This window comes from Microdochium trichocladiopsis (assembly GCF_020744255.1).
Source record: "Microdochium trichocladiopsis strain MPI-CAGE-CH-0230 chromosome Unknown B0I36scaffold_6, whole genome shotgun sequence".
Taxonomy (NCBI): domain Eukaryota; kingdom Fungi; phylum Ascomycota; class Sordariomycetes; order Xylariales; family Microdochiaceae; genus Microdochium; species Microdochium trichocladiopsis.
This window is the reverse complement of record NW_025763549.1, coordinates 2,358,831-2,372,702: the sequence shown is the minus strand read 5'-3', so window position 1 is coordinate 2,372,702 and position 13,872 is coordinate 2,358,831. Positions and strand designations below refer to the sequence as shown.

Sequence of the window (13,872 nt, the reverse complement as noted above, 5' to 3'; positions counted from 1 at the left end):
GTCAAGCTCGTAACTCGCGCAACGTCACTGGTTGTTGCTGAAATACGGCCTGGCGCATGCTCCTTGTTGTAGGTAGATAACCGATAGATGATTCGTGGAGACCATAGGCGCGCTCGCATTGCTCTGATAACGCAGAAACGGGTGCTTGCATCCTTGAAACTGAAATATCTACCGCTCTTGATGATGCGCAGCTCTTTGGCCAGCAGTTTGTGGTCCCGGCAGAGTCTGATTCACCTCAACATGAGGCTGAGAACAGCGCTCGGGCAAAACAGGACCAACCGGCAGGTGCCTCAAAGAGGCGTCGTTTGGCTCACCTGCTACAGCTACCTTGATTAACCCAAAGAGTCGACCGACATTCGTGCTTTTGGGGCTGTGACGGATCTATTCTGCATCCCCACCCGCCGACAGTAGCCTTGCCGAGCAGGGGGCCCCTGCTTATCTTCCGCAGGCATGCCAACCAACAGGCGGGCCGTCCAGCCCACCGTCCGCCGCCTATCTTCCCCCCTGCCTGGGGTTTGGCTTCCACTTGCGTGGGCGCTCATGCTCGAAATCCCCCTTTGGCACATCCATAATGACCATGCTAACTATGGCATGATAAGGGATCTGCTGAGAGCAGTGCCGCAACGATTGGTGTCAACTTGCTGCTACAGGTCCGACGATCTGGAACTGAGATATTGTGCTGGATCCACGGGCGTTGGTTGCCTAAGGCGGCATGGCCAGCAGCGACTGCACCACAAGCGTGGTTGTGCCACTGAACCCCAAAAGCCTCCCTCCAGACTGGCTGCCTGGCCGTGACTGGATCGAAATGCAGAGTGATGATTGAGTTGCTAATGGACAGCAGCGGTGCGCGCCCAGAACCGCCAAGATGATCCAACAATGCCTTGGCCGAGGATAATCAGCTCAAGCTTACGGGCGTATTTCTTGACCCGCCGAGCGTTGGCGCTTGGCAGCCAATAACGGATAAGCACCTGCCCAGGCCTTGTGCTGCGTCGACAAGCTCGAGGGCGAAAGCTTGACGCCGATGTCTCTGATTCCAGGTGATGGACTGGCGAAGGCGCGGAACATGGCTCTGTGTTCGCTCGCTCGCACAACGCCGGCCATTGGGCGACTCGTGGCTGTACGACCTCCCAGAATCAAGACGGATGCTGGGTCCGTATCACGCAAGAATGGCACCAAGCGATTACAACGTCTTTTGTTGCGTTTGGCGGCCAGATGCTGGTGTTGGTCGCGGCGAGACGACTGAGGCCGTGCGCCAAGCAGCGTTTGGAGGAGCGTCCAATTTCCCCGTGTCTGCAGCACCTCGGACGCTGCAGGGGACTTCTGGGCGCCGGGGTGCTGCCAAGATATCGAGATAGGGACATGCAATGCTGTGTGGCCATGTCGCCATTGCCCCAGCAGGGCCTCGGCGAGCTGGAACCTCTGGCCGTTTTCTTGGGCTCAGAGCGCCATCGCGTCCGTCCAGCCAACTCACATCCATCAGGTCCTCGCACAGGCCCTTGGCGTCGACCAGTGGCAGTTTTGGCAGGTGCCAAGTCTCAAGTCGTTACGCTCGCGCAGCCTCCCCCGCCCTTGGACTGCTGACCTGCTCGACTATTCTTGCGCGCAAGAATCGTAACTGCAGACGCGCACGAAATGGCAGGTACCAGAGCTGGCCTGCTGCTCCGGGGGTTTTGTGGAGGTCCCTGTGGCGTATCGCGAGGGCGGTGCGTCCCGTCGATCGAGTCATGTCGCTCGAGGGTGCAGCGGAGAACACGCGGCAATCAATGACCTCGGTGTCTTTGTTGAGGCTTGTATGCTGCCACTGCAATTCTCCCCCACGAGCGACAATGGGTTGTTGCTGCTCGGCCCAGCCGCGGCGTGGGGCTGAGAGCCACTGATCTCCAGACAAGCTCGTACGTGCCTCCACCCCGGCTGGCTTATCTATGGAGTGCACTCCACCCAGCATTTCGACAGCCTCCAACATCGTGATACCCGTCAGGTCTCATCATGGTGGAAACGGCGTAGGCGCGAGGCGATGTTGTTTTGGGTTCGCCCGCCGAGCCATCAGCCAATACCATCTCACCGAGGCCATGGTTGTCCATGCAGGAATTCCCTTGGCGGCGGGAAAGGCAGGCCGGGTCAAGCCAGGGTCAGCATTGGCGCCCGAAAGAAGCAAGGCCAAGGCTCGCACCGCCTGGACCAGAATAAGGCGTGATGATACGCTCCTTGCAAGTCCAGCTGGGGTGGGGTGCTTGGCCATGCAACCTTCCATGCGTCGTCGTTGGCTGAAGCTGTGAAGTCCTTCGCAGTTGTGGCCAATCCAGAAGCCACATCGGCCGACACAATGTGCTGAAATGATCAATCGATGCTGCAGCAAGAGATTGGAGGCCAAGGCCTTCCGCAATAGGCAAAACTGCTTCAGGAGCTTGGCAATGTCGTGTAGTGCTGGCTGGATACAGCGCCGTAGGCCTTAGTCCGCCAACAACTTTGGCAGTAGCCATTGATGGTGATAGTTACATCAAAGAGTCCATCTCTTTGTTGTGACGTGCTGGTTCCCAATGACATCCAATGATCAGACGATCGGATGGCACGACAGGCAACTGTGCATGTCTGCATAGAAGCATTCGAAGAAGTCTTCGAAGGAGTGGCACGGAGTCTTATCTGCCGCCAAGCACATGTCTGCGGGGACCCTTGCTGCGCTCCTCCCGTAGGGGTGGTGCGTGGACGAACAGAGACGTATGGGTCTTGAACAATCCCGAGACTCTCTTTGAAGCTGTCGCGTGTGTGGCGACGATTTCGCAACCCTCTTCGATCGTTGCCCGGCTCCTTTGCCCAGCGGGGAGCCTCCGACCAACGCTTTGATCTGGATATGCCACAAAACAGTTGATTGCAAGCTCTGCAGGTTGATCACTGTCCAGAACCGTCCATCGTCCGAAATATGCTTGGCGGCTATGCAACGGTGCCACACCCTTGTATGGATCGTAGTCTTGCCAGGAAGTGCTCCTGCCCATTCAGGGGGCAAAGATAAATGTCAGCCCGGTTGGTGGCGGGCCATCTCAGGATGTCGATAACGGTGGGAAGGGGGGGCCACATCCTGGAGTCCTGGCTCCCTGGACTATGCCTGGACCCTCACCTGCAAACGGTGTCTCCGGGCGATGGACGTCTTCTCGCATGTGAGGGGACCAAGGCCGCCTCGACGCGCGCACCCATACTCCTTGGGGAGTACGTGAGGCTGCGCCCTGCAGCTGCTCACGTCCGTATAAGTTGCCCTGCTGCCGTCGTCGCATCTTTGGATCGTCCGGCTCTCGTCTCCTTTCCTTTCTCAAGGTAGTCGCAACACTGTCGCCGCAGACATACGGCAGCACTTCCCAAAATGAGTGGCAAGGACGATTCTACCACCTCCCCTGTGGAGTTGGGTCACAACACCTCCAACGAGAAGCGCAACTCGATCACCGGCGATGTCGTCGCGCACGACAACCGTGGCAGCGATTCTGAGCTCCAACGGCTGCTCAGCACGCGCCACGTCACCATGATTGCCCTCGGCTCTTCCATCGGAATGGGTCTGTGGATTGGTTCTGGTGCCTCCCTCGCCGGCTCCGGTCCTGCCTCTCTCTTCCTCGGATATATTCTCGCCGGTACCATGATTTGGTGTGTCGTCCACTCCATCGGTGAGATGGCTATCATGTACCCTCTGCCTTCGGCTTTCGTCCAGTGGTCCGGTAAGTTTTTGCTCGTTCGCGCTTTCCGTGTGAGCCCAACTGATGGTTGATGACCTCTCTAGGCAAGTTCGTCGATCCCGCCGCCAGTTTCGCTCTGGGCTGGTCGTACTGGTTCTCCTTTGTCATCACCATTGCCAACGAACTCCAAGCTGCCAACTCCCTGATCTCGTGGTGGACCGAGGCCGTTCCCATTGCTGCCTGGATCACCATCTGGTGGGCGGTGATTGTCCTCGTCAACATTGGTGCCGTCAGCGTCTTTGGTGAGATCGAGGTCATCTGCTCCTCCATCAAGTTCGGCTGGATCTTTGTCGTCATCATCTCCATGAGTGTCATCTCTGCCGGCCACGGTGCCAAGGAGGCGGTCGGCTTCCGCTACTGGAACGAGAAGCCCTTCAAGAACGGCTTCAAGGGTTTCCTCAACGTCATGCCCACCACCATCTTCGCCATGTCTGGCTCTGAGAACTGTGGTCTCGTCGCTGCTGAGACCAAGAACCCGAAAAAGTCGGTGCCCCGCGCTGTCGGCTCCATCTGGCTTCGTCTGTCCCTCTTCTACCTCCTCGGCTCGTTGATGGTCACCATCAACCTTGACCCCGATGATGACCGTCTCTTCGGCAGCGGTGGCTCCAAGACGACTGCCTCTCCTTACGTCATTGCGTACCAGGATGCGGGCGTCTTGCCCCTGGCCCATATGCACAACGCCGTCGTCCTGCTTTCCGTCATCTCCACCGGCACGATCTCTGCCTACGCTGGTGCCCGTACCACGATGGGTCTCGCTCAGCTCGGCATGGCCCCCAAGATTCTCACCCGCGCTGACAAGACCGGCCGCCCCTGGTTCGCTCTCATCCCCACCTTCCTCGTTGGCGGTGCTCTCGCCTACCTCAACGTCAGCAACTCGGGTGCCGAAGTCTTTGGCTGGTTCTCCAACCTGACCTCGCTCTTCACCCTGTTCGGCTGGGGCATGATCTGCCTGTCCCACATCCGCTTCCGCACTGCGTGGGCTCGCCAGGGCCGCACTCCCGAGGAGCTGCCCTGGAAGTCGTGGATCTACCCGTACGGCGCCTGGTACGGCCTGGCTCTGTGCATCCTCCTCATCATTGTCCAGTTCTACCTGGCCGTCTGGCCTCTGGACGACGACCCGTCGCCGACCGGCACCGTCGAGGGCTTCTTTGCCAATTACGTGTCCGTCATCATCTGCATTGTCCTTTGGCTCGGCGCTCGTGCCTACTACCGTGGCACCTGGTACGTCAAGCTCGACTCGATCGACCTTGACGAGGGCCGTCGCTTCTACGAGACCGACGAGGAGGCCCCTCCCGTCAAGGGTGCGCTTGGCCACACCAAGAAGGCCCTGGGCTACATCTTCAACTAAGATGTGGGCCATGGAGCTGGAGGGTGTCCGCGACAACGTGACAAGCGGATGGCCTCGTGGCAGATTCGTCATGCCGTGTTGGTGCTTCTGAATAAGCCAGGATGCAGTCGACTCGCTTTCGACGGCGGCCACGGTGGTTGATCAGGGCAGTCGTCTGCCCGACCTATGCTAGTAATATTCGAATGTAGATCTCATTGAGACCCAATTTACCGCATTACACTTCGCTGCTCTCTCCAGCTCATGATGTCTGTGAATTTCCTGGTGTGGGGTGCTGGTGTCCGCTGCTTTTGTGGTGAAGGCTGAGGTGCTGAGCGGGATGACATGGGGCACTGGAGCTCGAGGCGGAGCCGGCTGTGGGCAGGAACCCGGCTGTTGTTGAATGGCATGGAAGGTCGTGCTGAGCTGGATTGCGCGGGGCCATGGCTTCTGGCTCCTGGCTTCTGGTCGCAGTGCTAACTTTCAGGTGTTCCACAGGGCGAAGCTGATGATGTTGTCGCTGGCCGGTCGAGGCGGACGGTGGTCTGCGCGGTCGCCAACAACCGTGCAACAAGGAAGGCGCACATATGGGGTGCATCGCGGCTGCCACAGACCGCAGCAGCAACCCATGTGCCCGGAAACCATTCCGCCGGGGCCTGAGGCCAAAGTCGGCAGGGCTGGCGGGGCCAGAGCTCGCATGATCAAAACCTTGGAAGCCCCTCTGACACCACCGACGACGACACGGAAGCTTGAACAAGGAGGTTCACTCGACCAGCCCAGTTTGCAAAGAAAGAGAAGAAGGACGGCGCTGCACCTTCAAATGTGCCCGGCGAAGTCCGCATGTGGATCTCCGCGGCCGGCCGGAGGCCACGCCCTGCGCACCCGCCGCGACCGGGGGGCGTGCAATCCGTGACAAATCCACCATCATCTGTTGACATGGCCTTCCCAGGTTGTCACCACAAGGGCGCAGGCAGGGTGCGCGCACCCAGTGCCCTCTCTGGCTGGCTTGCACGTGGCACGCACAGCTGTCTTGCGGATCTTGCCGAGCAACCCAGTCGTGCAGACTGCCAGCCACGCCCTTGCTGGCGCATATTATGCGCCGTCACCGATCGACGACCAGCTCGCTCCACTGCTCCTGATTCCTTGCCTCGAGGCAACCGTTGCGAGCCGTTGCAAATTGCGGACCCAAATGTGCGACAGTCGGCCACCTCGACACTTCCACTGTGTTCCTGCGCCTTGATCCTTGACTCGAACGAGACGCTACCTTGCAAATGGGCTGATATCGGAGGTTGCCGTCATTGTGTTGGCCATGCGCGGACATGCCTCACGTGTCGCGGTGGAAAAGACATGATGCTTCGAACAGAGTTTGCTGCTGAGTGGTCGTTGCACGGGCAATTGTCTCGCCGCGGTTGGCCTGGCCGTTGATACACCGGATGGCATCACCAGCACTATGAAATTTTGCAAGGAAGCCGTGAACTTGACGCATTGACCTACGGGCACTCGGTGCTTCATCCTCTGAACCATGTATTTCGCGGCCTCATCACGGACCAACACTTGGTGATGCCCACAAATTGAGTTGCACGTTGTCGAAGTCTGCCTTTCTAGATGAACAGGATGTTGGTGTTTGGCACACTGTTCCATCTGGGTCGCCGAAGGCCTTGTTCAGCTCTCTGGCACTCTATCGGTTGTCATCATCGTCGCAGCCGGCATGCCGCTCGAGTGAGACGACAGTGACAACGTCAGCAGCCCTGGAGACAGGTTTTCTTCCAACCACTGCTTGGCCTCGCCTGCCTCTGAATCGGCAATGTCTCGTCATCGTGGTTCCCCAAGACGCCGAGCCTCCCTCAGCTTAATTGAAACTAGTCTTGATGCAGCTGCGTTGATCCTCCTCATGATGAGACTACCCCCAAAGTCACTATCGGTTTCTCTTTTTTTTTTTTTTTTTTCTGCTGGCCTGGAACTCTGTTTTTCTGGATCAAGGAGTCTCATAGATATACGGCCAGTGAATATCAGCCCACTTCAGGTCCGGGAAGACGTGTCGGTTGAGTTCCAAAGCCCACTGAGAATTGCATTCATCCCATGTGTTCTGTACAAGAAAGATCAAGGTGCACAGATCCATAGCGCATCGATGATTTAGCTCGGCGTCGATGCAGAAACCCGCTCGAATCGTCTCAAGGTATTGTACCGTACATGCTGCTTGTGAAGCTGGGTCGCGCCATCTTTTCGTTCTGTTGACCTAGCGTCCTGTCATGTATCTCCGGGGCCCGATCGAGAAGCCGAAGACTTACATAACAGGGGAACCTACTGGCATGCTGAAACAGAGTTCTGTTTGTGCGAGTCCGTCGAACGCGTGTTCTTCGATGCCAATTTGCTTGAGAAAAGCGGCTCGCAGTCGGCGCAGAGCTCAATGGACAGCGAACGCGGGGAGCAATTCTTGGTACCGGCGCTGTATCGCAAGTTGCTACAACTTTCCAAAGAACAAAGCATGACGAGGCAGGTCGGTAGTGCCTCTACCTGTTCAGCGAGCATACTATGGAGCTACTCGAGCCCGCCGTATTTCTGCTCTTTGCCCACTTAGCACAGACGCTGCAGCATTCAATTGATTGTTCCCTTGAGCAGCTGGCCTGCTACCGTCTGGGACATTATCAATAAAGATAGCGTTCGCGACATGACAGATCTAAGAAGGAACCCTGTATTCAACAGAGCTGGTTGGACACTGCCACGTCGGACGACACCAGGTGGACTTGTTGAGCAGCGACCGGTGTCCAACTCGTGACAGTAAAGCTTGGCGTGATACCCGACAGCCGTGCTCAAGTCGACGAACACAGTCGTGCAGTCAAGCTGAGTTCTGGCAAACTCCTGCCAAGTGCCACTTGCAGACGAACATCTAGGAATATCTAGGAAGCAGCAATACTATCTAACGATAACTAATTGCCACAAACACTGAGAATCCCCAGAAGCATCCCCCGCCTTCGCTTCTGGTCCAACCATTGGGCGGGTTTGCGCAAATGACAGCTGCTCACTCCCATGCCCACTCCCGCGCCTCCTCGTCTCGGGAGCCCTTCCCCGAAACCGCACACTTGCCAAGAATCAGCCGATTTGGCCCTCACAAGTTGTCTCGCAACCAGTCTTTAGCGCGCATGACGCCGGCATGTATTCCGGATGCCTTGCTGGCGAACACGCGTGAGCGCCTGCACCCCGGACAGCTGCGCGCGCGGCATGCTTACACCCCTGAGAGCTGAGTGCAAAGCTGAAAAAACCCCCCCAACAAGCCTGGGCACGGAGCTACGCAACCCAAGACAGGAAGTACGCCGCGGCGCCCCGCCTCGGACCTTTCGGGTCTGTCATGATCTCTCCCATTGCGACAGCCGCAGGTTAATTCTGTCGGAATGGGAAACCCCAGCACGCTGGTGCCGGAATCCGTCCGCGGTGCGTGGATCAATCATCAAGCTTCCTCGGCAAGCTACGCGATATTTGTGTTTATGTGTGTGCGCCATCGTATGAGTGTACACGTGTGCTGTGTGAGGCGATGGCGGCTGGTGGAAGACCTCAGCTGAGCTGGACCGCCCCATCGGGCCGGAACTTGTGTAGCTTTGACGGCTGACAGGTGGGTTAGTCCCAACGGCGTTTTTGTGTTGCTGCTCGCTGTACCGTCCCCTTGGCGCCTGGAAGCTCTCTTCCTTGTGTAGCGAGGTGTCTTGGGACTAAAAACCCTTAGCGCTCGCTGTGCCTGAGGCGTGGAATGATTCCAGAACTCAAACCCAATTTGAGCTAAGACAAAACTTCTCCGAACTTCGGCAAAGAGGAGCCAGCGAGCCGGGCCGCATTCAAGTGAAGACGGTATGGAAACGGTGCGAGGTCAATGGTGCGAGGTCAATGGTGCGAGGTCAATGGTGCTCAGAGGCAAGCCTTGAGACAGAATAGAGTCGCGCAGAAAGAGATGATTGAGAGAAGACATGACGCGCGCACGGCCATTTCTGTTTCCCGAGGCGGCAAACGACTTTCAGAAACGTGATGCCTCGGGTTGAGTCACTGCGATACATCGTCTCTTGCAAAAGAAAAGAGAACCAGGGCCACAGGTTCTTAATAAAGTTGGGCAAGCATGCGTCACACTTCAGATGCAACGCAGCCATAAATGGAGTGCATAATGGCACAATGGCATGAAAGGTCTTACATTGTCATGCTTGGCAGCTCACGCCAACGTGCTCCCTTGTTACCTCCCGGGTCCGTCGGAATTATGTGCGATGACGCAAGTTGGAAGAGCAAAGAACGTCTGGAAGGACTCGGTTAATAGAAATAATGCAGATGTCAATTCCGCAGCGTCACTGTTTGGCGACAGGGCAGAATGCGGGAGCATAAAAAGCAACTTCACGAAAACCAACATAAAGACGACCTACGTTGGTTCTCTCCCAATTGTCTTGCTTCCTGCCCACACATTCTAATGGAAGACCGGTCTACCAGTATTTGCGCCAGAATCCAGGAGCGAGCTCTTGGATCCGGGGCTGCGAAAGGCTGAAAATCCGCGTATTGTTCCTTGACGGCACAGTCGATCCGCCTCGTAATTGTCGAATAAACTCGAAACGCTACCATTCCGCCCTCGCGCATGCCGCTCACAACGATTCAACAGGAACAACATCCAGTATCACTGATGCCGAGTTGCGCGTCCGAACTCTGTCTCCCAGCGACTTTGACCAGCACTTCCAAGCAGGCAGTTTCCTGAAACCTCGTTCCAGAATAATCTTGAACGACAGACAACCATCTCAACTACCAACCAGTTGGGCTCAGCAGCACTCTGCCGACACCTACCCTGGGACTTTTTCCCCACCAGAGGGGCTTCGAAGAGCCGGCCGGGGATATTTGGAGACCGTGTTAGGTCGCTGCTTTAATCCTCGAAACACCCCGCGAAACAGACAGCGCGAATCCATGCCTGTCCTTGCATTCAACGGTCTCCAACAAAAAATACCCTTCCGACGAGGCGGCTGCAAGCACGTTGAAACGAACCCCGCCGCTTTCTTTGCCCCTGTCCCCTCCCAAGGAAGGGGGGGGGGCGTCCCCGACCTTGTCCATGATCACGGCACGACGAGCGAGCTAGGTTCAACGGCTCACGCGGGATCAGGAAATAACCCTATAATATTGCCCGAGCCAGGAACTCGCGAGAGAGACCCGAGATCACCCCATCCGCCCGCCCCTTGCCAAACACCGCCCGGAATTTTTTAAGAGCAGCGAACCAGCGTGAGAGTCTCAGCGCGACTCAGAAACCTGAGACAAACAGCAGTGAGACATTGCATGGGGAAAAAAATAAATGACACAAAAATGTGGACAATGGGCGCCAGTGACACCGTTTTTTCTCTCCAAGACATTGAACCCCCCCCTTTCCCATCTCGTGTTTTTCTGCCGTGCCGTGTAGAAGGGGTTAATCAAGAGTGTGATTGCATAGCCTCCCCCAACGGTCGGTTAGGCTGTTTTATGTTTGCCTTACCGTCAGGCGTGGCTCGATCGTGTCACTCTCCAACGAATTGCCCGTAGGTTACCCCAGCACATATCACGGCAAGAATCTTTGCCCAAGAGCGCGGCAAGACTCCTGCACGTGTATTATGGAGAAGTTTCAGGGGGGTTCCGGCCAGTGACGTTGGGTTCTACTGGAAAGTCCGTCGAGCCCTCACCTGAATTACACACACCGCAGTTGGGATATTACGAGTGATCCTTCATAGGTACAATGCAATTGGTGTTTTCGTGAAGGCGTGTTTACGTGCCGTGCGGCATAGGTTACCTCTATGAGCGCTAGTGTAGCGGTGTGAAGTACCATTCACTGGAGCACGGTCGTCGGCTCTGAGGAGATACCTAACGCACGAAGATGAATCTTTTAAAGGGCTCTGGCTTGTTGTCGGCACATGTTAAGGTGCACAGTGAACGATATGGGGGGGGGGGGGGTCTCTCATTTGCGCGTGCGCGCACCAGGCATGGAGCGAACGACACCGATAAGTCACGATTGCAGATAAAAATCTCATTTTAGGAAGGAAAGCAACAGACTGTGCGGGACGGAAGGGAGGGCAATCCCAACTGCCGCCGGACCTATCCATATATCTCCCCTTTCCCACTTGCCTCAGCGCACGAGCACACAAGGGCACCACTTGTCGCGAGTCAAGTAACGTGCAAGGAACGACTTTCAAGGGACGCACACCTTGCTTGATTGCCGGGGGGATGGGGGGCAGGGCGCGGCAGGGCGCGGCAGAGCGAGTTGCGATGCTGCAATGCTGCTGCACGATGGGCCGCCCGGCGCGCGCGTGATGCGGGAATGCAGGTGTACGATGCAACTGCGCATACCACTGCGACTCATACTTCGGACCTTGGACTAGAGCTATAGACTGCAACGGCAGCTTGGTCGTGCGGGGTCCTCTGAATGCAACATGAATGATCGGCCGAGTTCGGGCCCCCCCCCCCCCCCGTTGTGTCAGTTCGCCGTTGCGCTGTTGTGCACGGACGAGTGTTACAGGGACGAACGTCCTGTGGCAGGGGACTTGAAAACGTCCAGAGGGCACACAGACGGAGTGAGAAAGAAAGAGAAAGAGAGAAAGAAATGAAGCGTCCTCGCGGGGTATCGTAGAGTTGACCTGCCAGACTGCCATACGGGCAACGAGACGTGCGGATGAGGGAAAAAATACTGATCAGCTCTACGCATCACAATATCACAATGACGAATGACGCGGACCTGAAGCACCTAGAGATCTCGATCCCACACGCTTGAGCCACAGCCAGAACTGCTGCCTCTGCCAAAAGGCACGGCAGACAAAGGCATGTTGCGAATTCTCAGCCACACCGCCGCCACAGCAACACGAAGCACGGCCCGTCGACAAAGTCCCCGAGAAAAGAACGCCCTCGAGTCGCGCGCGCGCTCAACTCGGATGATTGCTTGCTGATTGCAGCACCGGCACCCTGCGTTTCCTCGCTGACCGCCGGCACGGAACCCAAACCCACGCAACGTAATGACAAGCTCCCTGGACCCCGAACATGCCCTGGGAAGCAGGTACCAAACCTTGTGATCCTTGAAGGGGGGGACGGATGATAGGGGCTTCCCTGGCGTAAAAAAACGTTCCATGGTAGCATTCCGAGCAATCAAAACCCCCTCGTGGCAGGCTGGGCCGGAATCGAGCACGCAATTTGGGGGGGAACTGCCATCTCACAACCTCATGCGCCAGCGGCCGAGGAAAAGGGTCACACGAACGGGGATGGTGACGATTGTCACGTCGACAGAGAGGAGCCGGATGCCGGGGGCCCCTGTCCACTTTTAGCTCTGATATAGGTCCAGGATCGGGACGCACAGCGAGGGGGAAACAAGACTGCCCCTGAGCCTGTGCCAGGATCATCCTTGAACTTTTGCAGCTCCAAAGCATGCTTTATCGAGCACCCAGTAAGACGCGGCCCACACGATCGACTGCGCTCCCTCCAATTCGTCAAGGGGCCGCCGTCGTGCTGTTCGTCTGCAGATCCTGTCTGGAGTAGACCCTGATGGCCAGCGTCAATGGAAGCCGGCTCCCGGGATGCACGGAACGGCAATTTACTTGCGCCGGCCGTTATCGGGCTCTGTCGCGCGCGAGGCCAGGTCTACAAAAGTTGCCAATCGAGCAGATGCGCACTTGGGTAGTGTACATAGTTTTGTGCGGGTCTTTTGTGCGGAAGCTGCCGAGAAAATGAGGTCGACATTGTCAATGTTGTCATTGAGATCGCGCTTGGACGTTCTGTCGCGTGCGCGATCGTGTCCCATAGAAATTACTGATGATGTGACGGCACTAACTACGTCCAAAGTAATTAGCCCGATTTCGTGTGTCTTGTCAAAAGGACCCTCGACAGGTGTCAAGCTTGGTGCGCCCCAATCACGACAGACTGGCAGCTCCGTGCGGCCGAGGTTTATGTTCGCGGCGAGGAGCAGAGTCGAAACATGCGCTCTGGCAGGTTCGCGCTGGAGCGACACGCTTGCATCAGTTCGCATCGTGTCCACAACGGTTTGCAAGGGATGCGATCATCCTGACATGGCCATGTCCCTGCTATGCACATCACTTGAGCAAACATTTGCACGATCGGCCCGTGCCAAAGTCGCGGCACGACAAACGGGTAAATGCTGACTGTGCCCCAAGCACAGAGGCCTCACCGGGAGCCATCGTGTCCTCATCACGGGATTGGTGGTGCAGAGAGGACGGCCGCAATCGGGTCCCACGTGCAATGCTGTCTGGTAATCTCCGGAAGCCTCGAGGATGCACAGCACCGCGTGCCTGGGTCATGGGGAATGAATGGATGGGGCCGGGCAAGGAGCGACGAGAACCCATTCTATTCTGGCAGTGGCAAGCCGGCCTCTTCGTATCCTGCCCATGTTCATCCGTCTGAAATTGTCATTAGGTGCAACTGATCCCGCGCCCAGTATTTCCACTGTGATGCAGCTGTTGGCGAGTAATGTTTTTGAAACCCTTTGCGTGTGTGAAGTTTCGCGCCGGCACCCCGTACCCAGGGAGGTAGTTAAGGGATCAGCGGCTCCGCCACCAGGACTTGCAAGGGTGCGAAGTTTGTCGTCGCAGTCTTGTTTTTTGAAGGAACCAAGCGACAGCCGGGGGGACCTCTTGTGCAAGGTTCCAGGTTTCAACGTTGCACGATGCAGCCTCTCTCGTCACAATCACAGTGCCCTTGGTACTCGTGCAAGTTCCGTCCAGGATCCGTTTCGAAACGGCCAGAGTTGTGTGGCGTCCATTCAGCGCCCTCGTTTCTGTTTCAGGTCCTGTGGAAACCCCCCTCTGGCCGAAATTCTTCGCTGCTCTCAATTCCGGGGTCTTTTGGTAGGTCATT

The 13,872-nt window shown here is 56.9% G+C and overlaps 3 protein-coding genes across 3 annotated transcripts; 2 read left to right on the top strand and 1 right to left on the bottom strand.

Moving 5' to 3' along the window:
* Positions 1-906: 906 nt before the first annotated feature.
* Positions 907-1,963, bottom strand: B0I36DRAFT_350408 (uncharacterized protein; the record flags this gene model as incomplete). Its single annotated transcript, XM_046156885.1, has 2 exons — positions 907-1,335; positions 1,583-1,963. 2 exons carry the CDS (start codon positions 1,961-1,963, stop codon positions 907-909), a joined length of 810 nt encoding a protein of 269 aa, XP_046011842.1.
* A 1,389-nt stretch (positions 1,964-3,352) lies between these two features.
* On the top strand, positions 3,353-5,064 carry B0I36DRAFT_244155 (putative amino acid transporter; the record flags this gene model as incomplete). The annotated part of the gene is made up of 2 exons (XM_046150035.1): positions 3,353-3,698; positions 3,761-5,064. 2 exons carry the CDS (start codon positions 3,353-3,355, stop codon positions 5,062-5,064), a joined length of 1,650 nt encoding a protein of 549 aa, XP_046011841.1.
* A 912-nt stretch (positions 5,065-5,976) lies between these two features.
* B0I36DRAFT_432302 (uncharacterized protein) lies at positions 5,977-6,564 on the top strand (the record flags this gene model as incomplete). Its single annotated transcript, XM_046162614.1, has 1 exon — positions 5,977-6,564. One exon carries the CDS (start codon positions 5,977-5,979, stop codon positions 6,463-6,465), a length of 489 nt encoding a protein of 162 aa, XP_046011840.1. The 3' UTR covers positions 6,466-6,564.
* Between the last annotated feature and the right edge of the window lie 7,308 nt (positions 6,565-13,872).